This window comes from Zalophus californianus, chromosome 7 (genome assembly GCF_009762305.2).
Source record: "Zalophus californianus isolate mZalCal1 chromosome 7, mZalCal1.pri.v2, whole genome shotgun sequence".
Taxonomy (NCBI): Eukaryota; Metazoa; Chordata; class Mammalia; order Carnivora; family Otariidae; genus Zalophus; species Zalophus californianus.
Window position 1 is genome coordinate 74,659,864 of NC_045601.1, and position 22,051 is coordinate 74,681,914.

A 22,051-nucleotide genomic window follows, 5' to 3' on the forward strand; every position below is an offset into this window, starting at 1 on the left:
TGAGCTTGAGTCAGGTATCCTAGACTCTGGCAGCATAATATGCCTGGACCTGAGGAACCATCTGCAGCCATTTACACATTCCCATCTGAGTGGTGCTGATGTCCACACCTGGAGAAGTGCTGATGTCAAATACATACATCGAATGGTGTTATAGTCATCATAGTTTTGTGTTTCTTCGTTACCATATAACATCTTTCCCAGGGCCTTTTGAGAAAATGGTAAAGAAATTGGAGGAGGTGAGTGACGGGGAGAGCAGGAGAGGTTTGGCAGGCTCTGGTGGAGTCAGTACATTCCCCAGGGAAGGTACGCTTACACACTGCCACATAGCGCTGTGCTCCCCACCATGGCCCAGTCGCTGAGGCTGGCTGACACTGTCCGAGACAAGGAGCACTCAACTGGACACAGCACTGTGGCAAGTGTTTCACACGAGGAAGTTGCTGCTGTCTTGCCATGCTGCCGTTCCTATTACAGGAGAAAACCATTTTTAAAAAAATAGGGGAAGGCTCTTGAATGTTTTATTAAAAATAGTCAACCACTAGCAAAAGTTAGTTTTTCAGGTATGCCTCTATAACTTCTGAGACCAAAAATTAAATTTTTAGCTTAAATTTATAAAATCAACTTCTTCACCCCCTTCTACTCCCCCCACAATTAGTATTGGATATGAGTGGTTTCTCATAGGCTTATGTTGACAGAAAAACATCAAGGAAAATATGGACACGATGGGTAACTCTTGTGTGCTTGAACATTTCCACATCTTTAGCTGTTTAGATTTTTGTTTTTCAGTCCATTTGTAAGGAGCTTAATTGCCTTTATGAAATCAGTCAACTCCAGCTTGCTTCCCTCATGGCTCTCTAGAATAATAAAGCCTAATATATTGCTTTGAAATAGTCTTTGTGCCATCATGCTGTTTGTGTTGATCACTTATTACTGACTTTTCTGCATTCCTCAAGCAGAAAAATCTGTATATTTGTAAATATTGTCATGGCTCTTTCTAACCTGAAATACAGCTTTAAAAGACTAATGCTTCAGAAAGCCCTCTAACTTAATGCCAAAGAATGGAGCCCTTCTTGGGATTTTACCAGTATCTTTTCTAGACATTTGGCTATAGGTTTAGTGAGTACATCTGTAAATCTCATCACAATCATTTTTATTGATCTGGATAGTCCCACAACCTGTCCCCTGACCTCTGACAGCTATAAAGTCTCTATCATTTATGGTCAGGAGTCTATACATGTCACTGTTATGTAGTTTTCAAGGATATTCCCTAATTTCTTTCATGCTCTTTATTGATTTACAACGAATCATTTAGAGATGGGCCATGTTGTGTGGCCATTTTTTTTCTTACTCTATCACTAAAATGGGCAAGTGATAGAACTCTTTAAATACACAAGGGCACCAGATATTTTGTTTATATGACTTTAAAATATGTGCTTTCAAGGTTTTACCTAGCTTGTACAGCAGTATTAAATAGGTATCTTTAGAAATAAGTTAAAGAGCTTTAATTTCTGAAAAGTAGCTAATTAATTTCATGAGTATGAAATATTAAAACATTGAAATTTTCTATGCATTCTCATTACAAATTTGAAAAATAGGAAATGTTATCAGTTTTAAATATCCAGATTGATACCCACATAACATTTTAGTTATTTCAGTGTAAGTCATTAAAATTTTTTTTTCAGAAACATTATACTTACTAAATGCTTTATTTTTTAAAGTGAACTTTAAGAAAAAAATCTGCTTTCTGTGGTCATGCAGAACAAGACTGCAAGATAGTATTGTGCTTTTAAAAAATCAGTAAAATTTACAGATACTGATAAAAATAAAAGACAAACTTCTTTAAAATATCCTGTTTTTCACTTGAAAACTTTGCTAACAGCAACACATTAGTCTGACACAACACAGGGTTTTTCTAAGCACCGGAATGCAAAATTGATACTAATTCCTCTACACATTCGCCAGGGTACCCTTTCATTCACCTGTGTCAGTATGTGAGCAAGCCTTCATGAGGATGTAGTCTGTGGGCATGAAACCAAGTGGCTGGAAAACCAGAGAACTTAGCTCACAAGACTGCTTTCATTTGCACAAGTTTGTTGACAAACTAAGTTAATCAACCTTCCTTAAAACCAGAACTTAAATACAAGCACTTAAAAATAGATTTCATATAAGAGTCTTACAACCTGGGACCTTTGAGGAAGACTGGAATGGTGACTTCCAGGCTGTTGACAATGATTGAAACCTTTGTGCCAAGTATGTGATTTAAAGATGGTTCGTGTGACTGGAGAACATGGGGAGAGTTCAGGTGGGGAAAATTACAGCTAAGTAAATTTCAAATGAAATAAAAAAATTTTCAAATGAAATTTTTAGAAAGGCAGTCACATGCTAAAAAAAATTAAGAGAAAATTCTTCCTAGATTGCTAGAAGGAAAAAAGGCTGGTCTATAGCGGCAGTATCAGGGAGATGATTTTGCTGGGTAAAGTCTGGACTGGGTCCATAATTGTAGAACAGCAGGCACATGCATTTCCAGGAAATAGCACTGTTTGAAAATAAGCGGAATGTAAAAAACTGCAAATGGGTAACAAGGGAAAGAGAACTTGATTGGGAAGAGCTTGAATTTTCAGAACTGGAAGGATAATGCTGCCATTGATAATGAAAGAAAGCTAGGTAGTAAAACAAGTTTTGTTTTATTTACAACAAAAAAATCCTATTACCTCTCACAGCTCTTGAGCCAACTGAGCTCTGCTGAACTGTTCTCATTCAGGGTCTCCTTCCTGTCTAGTCAGGCAGTGGCTGGGGCTGGGTTCGGCTGCAGCCTCACTCATGCAAATCTCTCCTTCCTGGCCTGGAAGACTTATCAGACAGGACCTGGAGCAGCTGGGCTCCTGTCCTTAAGAGAAGTTCTTTTTTTTTTAAGATTTTTATTTATTTATTTGACAGAGAAAGACACAGTGAGAGAGGGAACACAAGCAGGGGGAGTGGGAGAGGGAGAAGCAGGCTTCCCGCTGAGCAGGGAGCCCGATGTGGGGCTCGATCCCAGGACCCTGAGATCATGACCTGAGCCGAAGGCAGACGCTTAATGACTGAGCCACCCAGGCGCCCTTTAAGAGAAGTTCTGATGGGACTAGCGGAGTTTATAATGTTTAGTTTTAAGTAACAGGAGAAGCATTTAAAAGGAGATGACAGGGAAGAAAAAAACCTCTTCTGAGGACATGGTTACAAATAATGGGTTTCACCCACTTACACATGGGTGATAATTGAAGAGGTCAGCCCATGGATATTTACTTGACCCCCAACACTGATATAACTGGTGTTTATTCCATCCAACAAAGACGAAATAGTAGAGTGTGGCATGGCTCTTGACAGTGCGGCATAGTATCTGAACACACAAACCTCCGTCAGTTTACGACCAAATCCTGACACTACCATTTGCCTGTTTGGTGACCTGTTTGGTCAAGTCACTCAGACTCCCCAAGCTTCTGTTCTTATCTACAAAGTGGAGATAATAGAACCTCTATTGTGAGATAGTTACAGGGATTAAGTTTAATAATGTCCATAAAGTATTTACACAGTGGCACATACTCACTAGTGACCACTATTACCATTTTTACTAGTTCTAGTATTATTAGCCTTGGTTCAAGGTTTTATGGGAATAAAAACAAAGAAAACAGACCTGACTTGTGGCAAAATACTTTCAGCCCTGCCAACCTCCTCTTATACTCTCCTGTGTTCTGCCCCAGCTCTTAAGATTTTCATATTGCTCTAAGCCCCCTATTACAGTGTCCTTAGCATTGCATCTGGCGAAGCAAGCCTGGCCTAGCCACACTCCAGTATTATTTGGCTTCTCCCCTGACAGACCTTTGCTCCAAAAACATATTCCCTTGTGTAGCTGAGGGAAGGAAGCAGATCAAATAAATCTGTAAGATATGAATAACTGATTGTCTCATTGTGTCTTCTAAGGATATTTGTGTTCTTGTAAAGGACCTTTCAACCCAAGTGACCAATTTATTGTTTGTTGTTCCACTTAATGCTGGGCCTCAGGACAGAAAAGGAGGAAAGTCTGTTTCATACTAAGATCAGTTTGGAACATGCTGGGTTAAACTCCAAGACAAGTTCCTTCACTATAGGACTTCCTACGGCCTAACATATACTACGTAAATCTCCAAGAAAAGGGATATACTGTGTAGCATTTCACAAGCATATATAATAAATCCTTAACGGCCAGAGGAACAGTGTTCTAGGGGACACTTGTAGATATTGTGGAAGGCAGTATTTTAGGATGAAAAGTCTAGCAGGTAAGTGGCAGATTCCAGGAATTTCTTCTCAGCAAATCATGCTAATGATAGCTTCATTCTTTTGTACTTTCGAGCTATAGAATCTCTTTGAAGACTCCAGGATTTTTTTTTTTTACCAAATTAACACGGTTTACTGACAGAAACACATTGGGTGCTGTTTGTACACATCAGCCATTTATATATTGGGCATTTATAAACTGGGACTGCCTGTATGTAGATGGATTTTCTGCTATAAATAGTAATACACTTATAGTCTTAAAGCATGAAACTATGTTTTTAGTTTGTTAAAAATAGATCATTTTCTAAATAATGAGAGGAATACAATATTTTAAAACAATAAATTTAAGTTGAAATAAAGGCATTATAGTGTCATCCCCTAATTTTGTTATTTCCTTAAATCCTTGGTTGTATCTGAAAATGTTTTTCAAGGATAACAAAGACTTAACTTTCTTACGAATACTTAGTAAACCTTTCATGTTAACAGTGTAATTATGCCTGTACTAGACCATAAAACTTTTTTAAACTATAATTGTTTACATTACCATCATATGTTTAATTTTATTGCCATTAAAGAAGACATCTATGTTTGGTAGAAACCACCAAAGAGACATCATAGTAACATAGTGAATAAGTGTTCACCGGTCATGAAAGACTAATGTCTTAAATCACGTAATAAAGTTATTTTTGTGTTTTAATTTTCACATCCATTAATTTCTAATGTTATGTAAAACATGCTTCTCCGAGCCCTTATACAATGGGAATCTTGTTACCTGATGGATCCTAATAGGCCTCAGCAGTATGAATCCTGTACCACTTGCATGTAACTAACACGAAGGAGTGCAAAGAATCACTATTTTGTGACCGCCAACAGTGCATGGGCCGTAAGAATGCATTTGAAGAAATTCATGTTGTATAAGGGAGCCTTTTCTGCAATTTAACTTGGTTCTTTTACTATATTTTCTTCTCTTTTTATTCCTTTAATTTGTGTTGTTTTAAAAACCGCACCCAAGATGCCTTTGCAGCTTCTCCCGGGGAGGCCCCTGCAGCATCCGAAGGGGCCGCCGCGCCAGCAACCCCAGCCCCCGTAGCCGCCGCACTTGATGCATGCTCAGGAAATGGTGGGTCGATAGTCACGAGCAAGTCTGTTGTTTTCTCTGTCCCGATGTGAAACTCCCGTAGTGAGATGTGGCCATATGTTTTTCTGACTTTAATTTCTTCTGAGTATAAAGGATCATTCATCATAACTGAATCAGTAGCGCTGGCACTTAAAACATTAAGACGACCAAGTGCATACTTATCAAAATTGACAATTTCTCAAGATTGACAATTTTTGTCAGTGCAAGTATGCTCTCTTAATGTTTTTTTTTTTGGTCCCCTCCTGCTGGATTGTACTCTTTTGTAGCGCTGAGTTCTACTATATAGGCATGTTTTAGTGAATTTTCAAAGCTACCAAATTGCCCAGATTGAGGATTTGAAGAACAATCTCTAATCCTAGACTGTAGGCTAATCTTACATTGAAGCATTTTAGTTTTTTAACTTGTGTTACCTACTAAATTTTCTTTTTTTTTTTCTTGTTTAGAAAAACATCCTAATCACTGACCATTGCTAATAGGATAGTAGTTCAGTCCAGGCAGCCTAATGCCTAGCTAGTGTGTGAATATCTGCATAAGATGTCTCTTACCCATAGTTATGATGCCTCTCTCTCTCTCTCTCTCTCTCTCTCTCTCTCTCTCTCTCTCTCTCTCTCTCTCTCTCTCTCTCCTTACTGATGCTATATGTGTGTCTCCACCTTCCTTTTCCAAAAGACCCCTTTGCCCCGTCTGAAGGTAGTGCAGAGGCTGCACCCGAGCTGGACCTCTTTGCAATGAAGCCACCTGAGACCAGTGTTCCTGTAGTTACCCCTACAGCTAGCACAGCCCCTCCGGTTCCCGCCACTGCTCCTTCTCCTGCTCCCGCTGTCGCAGCTGCCACCGCGGCCACCGCCGCCCCCGCCACCACCTCAGCCACCGCCACCGCCGCTCCTCCTGCTCTAGATATCTTTGGTGGTAATGATTTGTTGTTGTTGAACTCTCTCCATCGGGTGGATTGAATTCTGGTACCCGAGATGCCCTGCACACACAACTGTTACTGCATGACAACTGGGTCAACCCCATGCTGCTTATTTCGGAATTCTCCCCCGTGCTGATGTACAACTGGGAGGTGATGCTGTGTCAGGCTGGTCTGTCCAGTAGAGTAAAGGCATGTGTGTTCTTGGTCTTAGATTTGTTTGAGGCCCCTCCGGAAGTCGCTGCAGCGCCTAAGCCAGATGCTGCTCCTAGCATAGACCTGTTTGGTACAGGTAAAACCAAAGCCACCCCTTTTTTTTTGAACATTAGTTCCCCCCCCTCCAATGTTTTGATGACTGAACTCTTGATGCTCCCTTGTGATAATGCATTTGTTAAATACTGAACTTTGATTTCCGCTTTCTACTTACCTCTGCTTGGTTTTGGTTTGTTTCACTTTGGGAAGACGCTTTCTCCTCTCCACCACAAGGGGCCTCTCCTGTGCCTGAGAGTTCTCTCACTGCTGACCTCTTATCCGGTGAGTGCTTCTGCCAAGGCCAAGCCTTCTGAGATGTCTGGTGGGGGTTGTGTGTGCAGAGGCGGACACGAAGACGTGCAGGTTTGTCTGGAGTTCTTTTAAACTCAAAATTCACTTGGAAAAGAAAAAAAACAATCTCATTTTGGCCCATCACTAACTGATGAGGTTCATAATTTCCAACCTAATGCTGGTGAAAAGAGACAACTTCCCCCCCGCCCCACGCTAAAACCTCTGAGTTCAAGAAGTCAAATGTTATTTTCTTTGGGAGAGTGTATATTTTTAAATCCATTTGCTTTGTCTTAACTGTTAAGACTGTCTGCGATCTTACTGCCCGCTGTTAAACACGAAATCCCAGGAAGCCATCTCTCAAGGCTCATGCATGGCTTTATTTTCCCTTGGGTGACGTGCGATTTTTCCTGTTGTGTGCTTCACTGCAGTGGATGCATTTGCAGTACCGTCTCCTGCAACCACTGCCTCTCCAGCAAAGGTGGATTCTTCAGGCGTGATAGACCTTTTTGGGGGTGCGTACCTCTCCTCCTTCAACATGTAAACAGTCTTTATTTTTTTCCTCCCTCAGAACAGTTTCTACATCTTCTCTTTTGTTATATTCCATCATTCTTTCTTTTGACTCTGAAGTTATTTCCATCTCTTAACTGTAAACTTAAGTTTTTAAGATCTTTCCCATTGCTTTGCCATCATCATCTTCATCCTCATCAGTTCATCACAATTTTCAATGCATGGCCTAACAGAACCAGATCATTTTTCATTCAGAGTCTTTGTGTTTTTAACTTTCTGTGCATCCTAATGTAGAATCAGCTGGTTGGAATTTCCTTCTACTGTTCTTCCTTGGTGAACCTGATCTGTTGGCTAAATCGGCATTTCTAAGTTCTTAAAAGCAATATAAACGTTAACTAGATAATTTAGAATTGAAAACAAGCCAGTCGAAACTGAAAACATAAGCTGTACAGCCATACATTATTCTGTAGGGTTTATTGAGCTTAATGTTTTAAAATCTTTCCAGACGACTAGAAGATGTTTCACTGGTTTAAATGTATTTTCCTCTTACTTTATATGTTATCTGAAGGCAGGGAGATGTACTGAATTAACTCTTGCACTACTCATTAGGGTGATGCATTTAAAGTCATTTAGTAGCAGTAAATTTATAGGGAAAAGTACAGGTTTGAAGTGATTTCTTCATGAACATCCACAAATGTGCGTGCCACAGGCTAAAATGCCATTCTTAGCAAGTTAAACCACACTGAGTACCTTACCTACTGTACGTGGAAGCATCATGGTATGTGCCATGAGGGGTACAATGGTGTCACAGTCTCTGACTCAAAACTTGTGGCAAATAAACACTGAACTCTGATAAATGGGTACAAGTGGAGCTGTTGCTGCTGCTTGAATTAAGTCTGTTAATTTTTTTTTCTAACTTTAATAGAGTTCTAAATGGGAAAATTCCATTGTAATTGCCTTCAGGCAAAATTTTTTAAACCTTGGTCCTATTTTAAGAGATATCAGGATTTAGTCCAAAACTTTTATTTTTTAAAAAAGAATTGTCTTACAAAGGGGTGTTAATCTGAAATATTCTAGAACTCTTTTTTGAGAGAATAAACTGGTCAGAGCATAATTCAGCTCACTCAATCATTTCAGTTATCCCACAGGTGACAAGCTCACCACACAGTGTCATGTCTATGCATTTCTTGGCAAAACACTTAATTTACTTACTGTACTTACTGTTTACATTCTTTTACTTTTTTGCTGCACAATGGATAATGGGTAGATGCATTTGGAAGTAGTGCTTCTGAACCCCAACCTGCACCTCAGGCTGCTTCTAGTTCTTCAGCGTCGGCAGACCTACTAGCTGGTAATTAAATTAAAATAAAATGGTATTTTGTGGAAGTTAAGTTTGGCTATATCTTTATAAGTCATATATGTAAATTTCACAGTGCATGTTTTCTTTCCCTTTTGAGACATAAAATTGAAAAACAAGACACTGTCTGATAGAAGGTTACTTCCTAGGATTTTATTAAATGAGTATTAAAGTCATAGTCGTATACAAGTCACCCCTGTGGTTCCTTGGATGCTCCTAGATGCCTTACTTTTGGTTAGCCATTTCTTTTTGTTTACTAAAAAAGTAATGTGCTTATGTAGCGAATTTTATCTTGTATTGCCTGTGCCCATTTTTTAAGGAATTTCTGTGGAAAGATACCATTATGTTTGACAATTGATTCTGTAGCATGAATCACTCTAGGAGAAACTGTCAGATTTCTACTGGGGTTGAAGTTGCTGCTACCTGTGCCACGTTTTAACTAGTTTTGGGGTTTGTTGTGTTTTTTTGTGTTTTGGGGGGGTTTTTTGGTTTTTGGTTTTTATTTTGTTTGTTTTTTTTAATCTGAAAACCTCTAGAGAGAGATCCCAGTTCAATGAGGACATAGTGTGGTGTAGTCTGGTACAAGATGCCTAGGATTATTGCTTATTGCCAGGATGGGATAGATAAAATAAAAGGGAACATTTCAAAGACTCAAAGGTAGTAAAAGTCAACTATCAGTCTTCTCTGGAGGCTGGGCAAAGAGTGCTTGATGATAGCCGGATTGAGAAATTACTGTTTTTACAGGCAAAGCATTTGCCATTTGCAAGACCACAGTCGTACATTTTCAGGCTCAGGTTATCAGTCAAACTCACAAGACACTGCTGGCTTACCTCACCCTGACTTTACTGAGAAGGGGACGCAGCAGGAAGTGCGGCGGTGGCCTCACAGAGTCCTCAGATACTCAGATGCAGCTTCCAGTGCCCCTCCCTAGTCACCACAAGGGATGCATTTTGGTTATAAGGTTGGCAGGGGACTGATGAGAGTGTGGGTCACGTCGGCACAAGGAAGTTGCCATGTTTGGAGTCTCGCAGTTTAAATTTCCTGCTTTTCATGTTACCCTTGAAAGAATTAGCGGCCGGGTCTTATTTTTTCATGTAATGAACGGTCCTGGCCAGCTACGGCAGGCACAGAACATTCATTCCTGGATTAGTAATGCATGATAGCCTCACAAAAGGACACTTGTCACCTTTCAGTAGTGTAGGAAGTTTGGTATGAGGTCCAGTCTTCTCTCAAGAGGCCGGCAAGGGTAAGCACAGCCCAGCCGCTACCCTCCCCTTCCATCGGTCATTCAGACTGGCAGTTTGGCTGTCTTTTTTTTGAAGATTTTATTTATTTATTTGACACAGAGAGAGAGCACAAGCAGAGGGAAGCGGCAGGCAGAGGGAGAAGCAGGATCCCCACTGAGCAGGGAGCCCAACTCGAGGCTCGATCCCAGGACCCTGGAATCATAACCTGAGCCGAAGGCAGACGCTTAGCCAACAGAGCCAGCCACCCAGGCGCCACTGGCCATCTTTCTTAGGGGCAACAGCGGTTCGTCTGTGTCTGTCCTCTCCTCTCCAGACTACCCTGGCTAAATATGACACTCCTGGTTGTTGAATCCACTTCATACCGGTGACTGCCAGCTGGTATTTTCCTGAACGGTGAAGAACCAGGGTTCCACTGTAATGTCGCTGTGGACTTTGGAAGCTGCAAATACGATAAGAGGCAGGGCACTTAACACAAAACACAGTTGGTTATTTGGAGAAAAAATACTAGCTTGCCTGGCTTTTCTCCTGGCCTGGGTGTTCTTCATCGCGGCTTCAAATTGATCACAGAAACCTTCAGGCTCTTACAAAACCAATAACCTTAATTCAGGTTTTCAAGATTCAGCAATAGGTTTTTAACAAGCCACAGAAATAGCATAGTTTTAAATGGCTATTTGGGGGAAATGACCTTGTCAATTTCAAAATGAGATTACTGATTATAAGCCTTTGGCTTTGCAGTTATAATTAAGGTTGAGATGGCATATGAAATCAAATGTTCTGGCTTTTTGCAGAGTTCTAAGAAGTCTCTCTTTCTCTCTGGGTTACACAGACCCCAAAGAGGGGTTGTAAGCCTATCAGACACAGCCTAGAAGGAGCCTGGTCCACCATGTTGAGCATTTCCAGGGCTGCAAACCTCCCTGTGCTTCCAGGGCTGAAACCTCAGATCTTGTGTTTCCAAAACAGCCAAAAACAGTGGAAGTAGGTGCAGAGAGGCCCGTCAAAGCCTGTGGGAAAAGACAATGTTCCCTTCCAATTCAAAGTCAGAAGTCAGTGGCAGAGCCAAGAGATTTGTTCCTGGGGGTGAGATAGGGTCTAAAACACATCTGGAACAAACAGGAAGAGTTTTGTCACCTACTGCCAAGTGCAACATCGGGGACCTGAGCCTCAGCTGCACAGCTTTGAGGTCCAAACAGGGAAGTACACAAAAAGTATAGGTTAGAACACTTCACCAAAAGCAAGCTTAAAATTGCTCAATTGTGTTGTCCATCCTGAAATCTTAGTAAAATGGGAGAGAAAAGGAGAAAATTAGTGATGAAAGTGACCTTGTCATTTACATAGGTTTTACTGACTGTACACTTCCCATTTTTTCCACCACATCATCTTGTGACTTTTTTAGTGATGGGAAAGTATTTTGTGCACCTTTTCTTCTTTCTCTGTTTTTTTTTTAATTTAAATAAATTAATTTTAATATAAGTAGGAGTGAATGGGTTTAATGTCTAGCTTGCTTTACAGACAATTTTTATAATTTGTACGTATCTGAGTCTGATTTACATGGCACGAGGCCAACTATTCTTTTACCTTATATCCTGATATAAGAGATTTTAAATTCTAATTTCTCTAGGTCTTAATTATTTGGGCTAGTTTTCATACTTCTCTCTGTTCTGCTTATAGAAGAATATTTCTCATCCTTGTTTAGGTAACAAAACAGCAAGAATCCATGTTCTCATTGAAGAATATCACAGAATATTAATATAATCTTATACTGTGAGCTAGAAGCAACTTTCCTAGCCAGAAAATCCTGCTAATGTACACAGTATAAAGTCCCAGTCACATTTATATATTTAATCTAGCTGACAGTGGCTATTTCATACATTTCTGTTGAATGAATATCAATGGTAGAACAAATATTTGGTGCACTGTGCTATGGTAATTTGCAATGAAGCTTAACGTGTCTTATACTTTTGTGTGTATCTATGGGGAGAGAACAGTTAAGTCCACAAGCTGTTGAAATAAAGAGGAAGTTGTTCTTTTGTTTTTTTTAAGATAAATGAGCCCAATCATAGATAAAAAGGAAGTCCACAAATATCAGGTTCAAAGTAGGAATTTGAACTGAAAAAGAGAGAGAGAGAAAGTTATATTCTGTGAGTCTTTAAAGTCTTCTGTTATTGGCTTTTAGTAATAAGACTATTTTGTGGGAGAATAAAAAGGAAAAATAATACACATACACAGTAATGGAAAGTATAGACTCTCTATAAGTAATGTTGGTTGCTGAACAGGGGCTCTTGTTCCTCAAATTTTTTTTGAGGGAATAAATTTACATATATGTAACAAGGGAAATATGATAAATTGATTTTTAGAGGTTTTTCAACCAAAAATTAAGAATCATCTCAAAATTGGGGAAGAAAGCTTTGTCAAAATTGGTATAATTTAACTAGAAAACAAAGACTAAATGGATAGTCTTTTAAATTGGGCATATATCTCATAAAAACTGGTTATTCTTCTTTATTCAAATTTACTTCTAGAACTGTCAAATAATACCAATTCCAGAATTGAACTGTGTATGAAATATCATCTTAGTCATCTTCTACCCCTTGAGTAAAAATTTCACATTCTGTTTGGTGTACCCAAAGTGGTGAAACTAGAGAATATTCTAGAAAAGACATCTGTTTTGGCTAATGAGAACAGACTCAAAGAATAATTCTCTCCAAGTCTTTGAGATTATTGGTAGGATACAGATATTCTCCATATCTCAAGTGAAGTCTGACTAGAAACTTGAAAGTTAAGTTTGTGTCAAATAAAAGGAAATACTATTTCATACAGTGATGAATAAAGCTCTCAAACTTCTCTTCAGGTACACCAGCTAAAAACTTAGATGTTTGAAATATATAGATTACTGGATGACAGATGTAAAAATGGATTATTAAGGGAGATTAGATGTATTAGGCCTAACTTCTGAGGTTGACATCAAACAGGAAAACCATGTTCTTCAATAATAGACACAATTCTGGGGTGACTGCACCATAGGTTTTTACTAGTATAGGAATGTGCCACATCCTATCTTTAATTCCAAAGGCAGGGAATAATATGGGCCAGTCTCATGAGGCCCTTTGTAGTTTTGCATTCTCTGTTAACCAAATGACACAGGTGACTTTTTAGCAGAGCCACAGAGGTCTTTGAACTGATTTAAAATATAAAAATGATCAGTGTGGAGTTAATAACTAATAATATCCACTGAATGGGAAGATCTACAGAGAACCAATTCTTTCATACTCTGGGGTGGGGGGAGCAGTTTGAAATGTGTCAGACAAAAGGGTATTAGTTCTAGAAATATTGACTATCTCAGATTGATCTTAGTAAATGGAATGTATTAACAGCGGATTATATTACAGAGCAACTGAGATGACATCATCTTTTACATAATAGAACGAATCTGAGTGTGGAGGTGGTATGTGTGGGAGTGTGTTTATCTACCAGTGGTTTTAAAATTTCACCTTCCTGACCCAAGTGATATGTTATATCAACTATGACTGTCAGTTTTGATATGTCTGTTAATAGAACTTCCTTAAGTGTGTCGGCTGTTACCTTTAGGAAGATAGATTCATAAGACTACCTGTGACAAAAGGCAGTGTATCTGTAGATGGTTGAGCACTTGAAGGGAGATGGCGATTTAGTTACAGTGTGAGACAGTCCAAATATGCCTGTAGGATATCCGGAAGCCTACTGATTGTTACCTTCAGTTCCATAGAACATCTTCCTTAATATAATTTAGAACCATATAGAAAGAAAGAAAGTAGTGGTTTGGGTTTTCGTATTACTTACCTCTATTCCAGGACTCTAAAACTTTTCACTTAACAGGAGGAGTTTACCTTATTAATGTCTATAATTTTCTTATTTAACCCTTCATTCAGAGTATAGCAATAGGTTTTTTTTTCTTTAAGACAATCAGTTGGTTATTTTATATCACTTACAGCTTTTTAATTAGTCTAGATTTGTGAGGGAGGCACCTACTTCATAAGAACTGAGTATAATGGGAAAAAGTCATCTTTCTAGATCTCTGTCAGTTTATAAGCCTGCAGGAAGAGTACAACTCTGGAGTCATTCCCGGCTATGGAAAAGAGGCCATGCAGTATTGTGGTGAAAAACGCAAGCTCTGGAAGATTGCTGTGTGGAATCCTCGCTCTCATTTGCCATCATTTGACCTTGGGCAGATTATTTAACTTCTCTAGCCTCAGCGTTTTCATCTGTAAAACTTCACAGAGTTGTGAGGATTAAATGAGCTAATATATGTTTTGGTTTGAACAATATAAACCTGCTGTTTTTGTGGGACCAAAATGGTCAAATATTAGCAATCCATATGGTTCATAAGGTTCAACCTAAAAAAAAATGCTTAGAATTGTGACCCTGGTGCTACGTGGTGAGCCTCATGCCAGTGTTGGCTTTACCCTTCACTTTCTTAGAGAAGTCACTAATTTTTTTTCATTATTCACCTATGGACATGATCTACTTATCTTATGAAACTCAGTAGTACTAAGCAGATGAGCCTTGTGTAAATGCCTGTTTTTCTATCACTGAATCCTGGGTGGATATGTTACCCTCCCTTTGCATCGCATCCCTTTTTCCAGTCATGGAAAGATAGGATTGAATCAGATGATCGGAAGGCTTTTTCCAACACTAATATGCTGTGATTCTAGAATAAATTGTCTCTTCTTGGTCAATTTTTAAGAAACTGAGAGTAAAGAACAGTTGTCTCCACATTCACCTATAACAAAGAGAACCACACCATAGAAAAATTGCCTAAATTAACTACAGCCATTTTCCAACTTGAGGTGTGGGATGTTTCCCAAAAGTCAGCTTTAACACAGCCATCAATCTCCCTAAAACCAAACAATCCCATCCACAGAAATACTTCTAGCCCATTTTTGCTTCATAATATTAGTTCTTAAAGATCTGGAGAATGTCTTTTCTTCAGTTAGGAAAGTTACATAATGCCTATGTCACTAAAATACTAAAATCACTTCAGGGTAGCCACTGTGAACTTTAAAGACCATCCTCTATTAGGTAACTTTTCCAGATTGCATTTTTTTTCATACATATACAAGAAAAGCCTAAACTTGTGTCATTATCAGTGTCTGGGAGCAACATTACTTGAACATTATTGCCTGCTTTAGAAAACAGTAGCTGGAGAATTTCAGTGGAAGTCATTTTCAGGCTTATAAATGAGTTCTATAGAATAAGGATTTTTTTTTAAGCATTCTTTATGTTTTTGCAAGCAGTTTGTGAACAAGAAGATGTGGCTAGATTAGAAAGGAATATTTATACCCAAACTGAATATAGAAAAGACTTCTGGAAGTAACAAATTTTTTGGTAATAGAACATCTTCTACTATCTTACTGAGAAATTGCTGCCTTCACTGGTTGCGTGTTTTATACAGGAACAGTACAGAGTGAGCTTTGCTTCTGCTTCTATCTGTCGTTTGAGAGAAATTATTTGCTTCCAGCCTTCAGAAGGTAAATAATTTGAAGGCTGGTTACTTTACAATGGCATTTGATTTCTCCCCACCTTTTATATTTAGAAGTATCTTTATTCAGTAAATATTAATTCAGTGTTTTAGGCATTGTGCTGAATATTAGTTAAAAACAGGAGAAGACACAGTTCCTGACACCAAAAAGCCATCCCTGGAGCAGAGGCTGGGGATGGAAATAAGGACGTGTGATGGGAATGGGATGGAGATGTGTATCAGATGCGGAGGACACAAGAGCAGAGCATGTAACTCACACATATATGCAGTGGGAGGGGCGGGCAGAGCTGTGGCTAATAGCAGTGGGTGACAGTTTCAGTCCAAGAGGCCCTCCTGGAGTGGGCATCTGACTCCCCGTGATGGTGTTAGGGATGCAACCTAGTTTCCAGGCAGGGGAACAGAGACAGAAGAACTTGATTGCTATACAAAGGAATCTGTATTATATGAATCTGAAAGTTACGGAGAGCCAGTGAAGGACGTTAGAGAAGTAACTTTGCCAACGTTTTCTACTCAGATCACTCGAGCTGCACGGCATAGACTAGATCGGAGGAAGTCCAGACTAGATGCAGGAAGCCCCTCTGGGTAGATGTTTATAAATCCTGAGAACTGATCTGGGGGAGCCCACATTTAGCAGGAGCAGCAATGGGACTAGAACATGTATGAAAGTTACTAAGGAGGATTTGGTGGCAAAGTGCATGCATATTTTTCTGATTTGTATTTTATTATTATACTGAGCCAATGTGTACAACTAAGCATTTTCTAGCTGTCCAGTATTGTGCTTTGAAGGAACAAAATTTTGATATAATGAAATTATCTCAATTTTAACCCTAGTGAGACTTTTTAGCTTTACGTAGCTAGGTCCATTGTAATAATAGACTTGGTTGCCACAGGTTCTCTTAACAAAAGTATATATTCTTAAGTGCTATCTTGTTTCTAATGAACTTCGATCTCATTAAGGCATGACAAAACTGGCTGTTCCCAGAGGGGAGGTGGGGGAGGGATGTGAAATAGCTGATGGGGATTAAAGAGTATTTATCATGATGAGCACTGAGTCATGTATCGAGTTGTTGATTCACTACTGTACACCTGAAACACTAGTGTAACACTGAATGTTGTACTTGATTTTAAAAACTAAATGAAAATCTTTTTAAAATACATGACAGATACCAAGGCACATGACAAACTTTTAAAAAACTAACTTTCCAGTTTTACTGACTTCTCATCTATCTGCATGCATTCAGTCCCTCCTCAGTCTCCTATAATTCGTCCTGTTTTCCTGACCTTTACCTACCTTTAGTTGTTTCTGCTTATATTTCTGGAACTGTGTTTTTCCCAGGATTTGGGGCTTCTTTTATGGCCCCTTCTCCATCACCAGTGACTCCAGCTCAGAATAACCTGCTACAGCCCAACTTTGAGGCAGCTTTTGGAACAACACCTTCAACTTCGAGCAGCAGCTCCTTTGATCCATCAGGTGAGGCAGTGATTTTCAAATGTTCTTTTCATTTTTTCTGATTGTGCAATAGCCCACCTAAGGTTAGTATGGTATCAGGAAGCTTACAAGCAGATATTGAGTGGTGACCTGGTTTTAAAACTTTAGTAAGTCTCTTATTCTGTATTTTAAGTAAATATTTTCAGTACATTTTGGAAGATTTAAGGATAACCTGTAATCCTTTTCTGTGTTTCTGTTTTAATTTTTAGCAGAAATCTAACACCACACACACCATCTGTTTGCATGAGCTTCCATGCACATCGTTTAGAGGTGGTTAAGGGAAAACAAACACTTTATGCAGTATCTGAATGTGTGGACACTCCCACTGCTATTGCTTACACCCTCTGAAGCTTGCATGGCCCTCGGTTTTATGAAGTTGGGACACAAGTAGTATTCTTTGCCTGCCTTTAATCTTTCATCCTGCTGTCATTTTGTTTGTATTCTCTTCCATTCTACTCTTCCCATGCTGGGTCCTTACTACAAATTTTCAATTGGTGAGTTTTTGGCAATTAAATGTGTTTCAGAAAACACCCTAAATATATCCCCCGCCTGACAATTTGGTTGCTTCTATTGCCAGTGCTGTCTTTTTCCAATTTAGAATTATTGTACAGTAGTGTTGATGATAAATGTTCAAAATTTTTTAATGAAAATTAACCACAAAAATTTTGACGAGGATAAGATATTAACACCAATTAATGCAAATCCTCTGAGTCTGTATTTTGAATGGTCTTTCTGTATTCTAGGAACTAAGCAAGGTGGTAATTGGTTATATAGTGATCAGGAACCATCAATAACAGCATGATTCCCAATAGTTAAAAGAGTTTTCCCTTTAAACATTCCTTTAAAGTTAGAACCAAAATTGACTGCTAATAATGAAGGGGGGGTCAAAATTTTTACTTCTAAAATATGGTCAACTGTTTTTCAGATACTTATTACTACATCCAGCCCATTAGATCAGGTTTTATTCCAACACTGACTTCATAGGAAACCAGGAGATCCAGCCTTCTTTTCTCATTTAAGAATTGTTTTTAAAGATAAGCATTATAGAGAAAAAAGATAAGCATTGTAGGATCTGAGAATAAATTACTTGGGCTTTGCTGTAAATTACTACCATTTTCAATAGAAAGTATTTCGGCGATTGTTTTTAAATATATATTTTTTTAAGATTTTATTTCTTTGACAGAGAGAGACACAGTGAGAGAGGGAACACAAGCAGGGGGAGTGGGAGAGGGAGAAGCAGGCTTCCCGCGGAGCAGGGAGCCCGATGCGGGGCTCGATCCCAGGACCCTGGGATCACGACCTGAACCGAAGGCAGAGGCTTAACGACTGAGCCACCCAGGCGCCCCTCGGCGATTGTTTTTAATAAGCGTATCAGTGGCTACCACTTACTGACTGCCTGTATAGAGCAAGCATTATAATAAAGACATATATATTATCTAATTTAATCTTCACAACAAAACCATGTGGTAGTAGTACCCTCCCCATTTATACAGATAGAAAACTAAACCTCAGGTGGTAACTTTCTCAAAGTCACATAGCTAGTGAGGCATGCAACTAAATTTGAGCCTAATTCCAACCCCAAAATCTGTGCTCTTTCCTGTACATTACACAGATTTTTTTTCCATCTTTGTTTACTAGTATTTCTGTACTTTATGAGTAGACATAGGTAGAAATGTTCTTCTTGGTGTTATAGTCATAAAAAAGTATGGATTACATACTATCTCTTTTGTAAGATTGTATATTTACTTGTTTTATCGTTTTTCAGAAGATAATTTCCCTTTAATTTTGCATATGGCCTTTTTTTTCCCCCAGTCATTCTGAACCTGGTCTATTTGATTTCCAGTGTTTGATGGTCTAGGTGATCTACTGATGCCAACCATGGCACCAGCCGGGCAGCCTGCACCCATTTCAATGGTACCCCCCAGTCCAGCTATGGCAGCAAGCAAAGCCCTTGGGAGTGACCTTGACTCATCTCTTGCCAGCTTAGTAGGCAGTGAGTAATACAGTTTTTGTTTTGATTTGTTTTCTACTGCATCATATGCGATTTTTTTTCTCTATGTCTTTATGTGTATTTTTTTCTGGATTCACTTGTGGGTGAGTATATCAAGGAGTGGACAGAAATTCTTAGTGCCTTACCCGGTACAGTTCCTTGGAAGATGAACAGTTGCTGTGCCATTGTCTCACAAGCTGTCCCCATGCCATTTTTAATCTAAATTACTACAGGTATAATTAGCATATGAAAGTGTGAAACCAAGTGCATTATGTATAGTAAGTACTTAATTTTTCATTTCATTTGGAAATAAGAACATAGAGTAACTTAAATATTGACAATTGAGCATCCATGTGAATTTTTTTTAAAGATTTTATTTATTTATTTATTTGACAGAGAGAGACACAGCGAGAGAGGGAACATAAGCAGGGGGAGTGGGAGAGGGAGAAGCAGGCTTCCCGCTGAGCAGGGAGCCTGATTCAGGGCTTGATCCCAGGAAGGCAGACGCTTAACCGACTGAACCACCCAGGTGCCCCCATCCATGTGAACTTAAGTTACTCACTGAACAAGTATTTATTGAGTACCAAGCACTCTTCCAGGTTCTAAAGATAAATCATCAAACAAAATAGGTATAAATTTCTGTTCTTAGGGTACTCAGCAAGGGGAGAGACAAACAAACATTTTCAAATAAATTCTATAGTATGTTAGGTCATATAAGCACTATGGAGAAGAAACAGACCAGGCAAGGAGGAATTGGGAATGCTGCAGAGTGGGAGGTAGAGTAGGTCTCACTGAGAAGGTACAATTTGAGCCAAGATTTGAAGATAAACGGATGAGCCACATGGATATCTGAAGGAGAATATTTGCAGGCAAAGGAGACAGCCAGTGCAAAGGCACTGGGGCAGAAAACTGCCTGGCATGTTCAAGGAAGAACAAGAAGACCAGAGACTGGAGATGGGCAAGTGAAGGAGAGAGTCCTAGGAGATGAGGGCAGCTGGTATAAAGATTGACCTTTTCTTTTTAACTCTGAATTTGATTCTTCATTAAGGTTAATGGGTTCACCATTGCAGATACCTTTCACTTTTCTCAAGGCTTTAGAAGGTCCTTGATACAGACTTTTTTTCCTGTGAATTATCCAGTGGACATACTTTTGCTTCCCATTCATTGTTCCTTGTCTGGGCATCCATGAAAATGCTTTGATGACACCCATGGAGAGGTTGTTTGAGTATTTGTTCCTACTTTAAAATTTCATCTCACTGAAGGATGGTTGCCAGTGGTAACTGCTTTTGCTGGCACTCCAATGTATCATCCAGATTCTCCTTTAGAAATAAAGGATTTATACCTCTAACTGCTGAGAGTGCATTTTTTATTGCAAATGGTAGCAAGAGAGAATATTTCTGAGTAATTAAATTGCTATGTGTCCTGATTATAGTAATGATTACATGAATTCATGTATTTATCAAAATTTATAGAAATGTAACAACTCACCTCCCCCCCAAGAAAACACTGATTTTCACTATAGGTAAACATTTTTTTAATGAAAGTATCTTCTGGGGCGCCTGGGTGGCTCAGTCAGTTAAGTGTCTGACTCTTGATTTCAGTTCAGGTCATGATCTCAGGGTTGTGGGATCAAGCCTCACGTCACTTAGGATTCTTTCTCTCCCTCTCTCTCCCCTCCCCAGCCCTCCCTCTTGTGCTCTCTCTCTCTCTCTAAGATAATAATAATAAATAAAATAATAATTAAAATACCTTCCAAAACTGAAAAAAATTATCTACATACTCCCTACCAATATTCTAGTTTGCTTTTTTACAGAAATTGACAAGCTGAACCTAAAATTCATATGGAAATGCAAGGAGGTCAGAAGAGCCAAACACTCTAAATAAAAAAGCATAACCTTGGAAGACTCACACTTAATGATTTGAAAACTTACTACAAAGCTATAGTCATTAAGTGGTACTGCTGCATAAGATAGGCATATACCCCAATGGAATAGAATGACAGTCTAGAAATAAACTTATATATCTGTGCTCAATTGATTATCAACAAAAGTGCCACGACAGTTCAACGGGAAAAGAGTTGTCTTTTCGACAAATGGTGCTGGGTCAGCTGGATATCCACATGCAAAAGGATAGAGTTAGCTATCTTGCCTACTCTAAAATAATTAATTCACAGTAGATGAGAACTAAATGTAGGAGCTAAAACTATAAAACTCTAGGAAGAAAATGTATTAGTAAATAAATCTTCATGACCTTGGATTGGATAATGTTCTTGATATGACACCAAAAGCACAAGCAACAATTGATAAAAATGGATAAATGGAACTACGTTAAAATTAAAAACTTCTATGATACAAATGACACTATCCAGAAAGTGAAAACTAACCCACAGAATGGGAGAAGGTATTTGTAGAACATATATCTGATAAGGAACTTATACCCAGAATGAAGAACTCTTACAACTCAATAATGAAAAGACAAATAACCCAATTTTAAAATGGTCAAATGATTTAAATAGGCATTTCTCCAAAGAATATAGACATGTGGCCAATATGCACATGGAAAGAGGCTCCACACCGGTCGTCTGGGAAATGCATATCAAAACTGCATGACATATCACTTCTCACCCATGCAGATGGCTATAATTAGGAAAGACAATAACTAGTGTTGATGAGAATGTGGAGAAAAATGAAACTCTCTAACATGGCTGGTGAAAATGTAACTGTGGAAAGCAGTTTGGCAGTTTCTCCAAATGTGAAACAGACTTACCTGTAGGCAGAGAGTACTGCACATAAGTAGCCTAGAAAGCTCTTCCACCACACCTCTGCTCAACTTTGCTCAAATCTCGCCTTCTCCATGAGGCTTCCCTGAGCACCCCATTTAATGCTGCCTGCCCCTCACCCTCGTCCTACCTGACCAGATCCCTCGTACCCTACCCTTCCTTTGCTTTTTCCCATGGGCTTTCCTGTCACCTTCTAGGGACCTATGTAATTTATTATTTTATTGTTTTATCATCTATCTCACCCTATTAGAATGCAAATTTCTCCAGGGTTGGGATCTTCATTTTCCTC

General features: G+C 39.0%; 1 protein-coding gene across 12 annotated transcripts in view; it reads left to right on the top strand.

The window, feature by feature from the left end:
* SNAP91 (synaptosome associated protein 91) overlaps nt 1–22,051 on the top strand; it is a 147,494-nt gene that overhangs the window by 100,788 nt on the left and 24,655 nt on the right. For 10 of the 12 annotated variants that reach the window (XM_027603055.2, XM_027603056.2, XM_027603046.1 and 7 more), the window contains 8 exons: nt 5,300–5,407; nt 6,095–6,334; nt 6,550–6,627; nt 6,798–6,869; nt 7,307–7,390; nt 8,653–8,736; nt 16,841–16,975; nt 18,837–18,986. In XM_027603055.2, the coding sequence (XP_027458856.1) occupies nt 5,300–5,407; nt 6,095–6,334; nt 6,550–6,627; nt 6,798–6,869; nt 7,307–7,390; nt 8,653–8,736; nt 16,841–16,975; nt 18,837–18,986 (951 nt within the window). The remainder of the gene's footprint in view (nt 1–5,299; nt 5,408–6,094; nt 6,335–6,549; nt 6,628–6,797; nt 6,870–7,306; nt 7,391–8,652; nt 8,737–16,840; nt 16,976–18,836; nt 18,987–22,051) is intronic. The other 2 variants (XM_035728574.1, XM_035728575.1) reach the window with 1 other exon arrangement.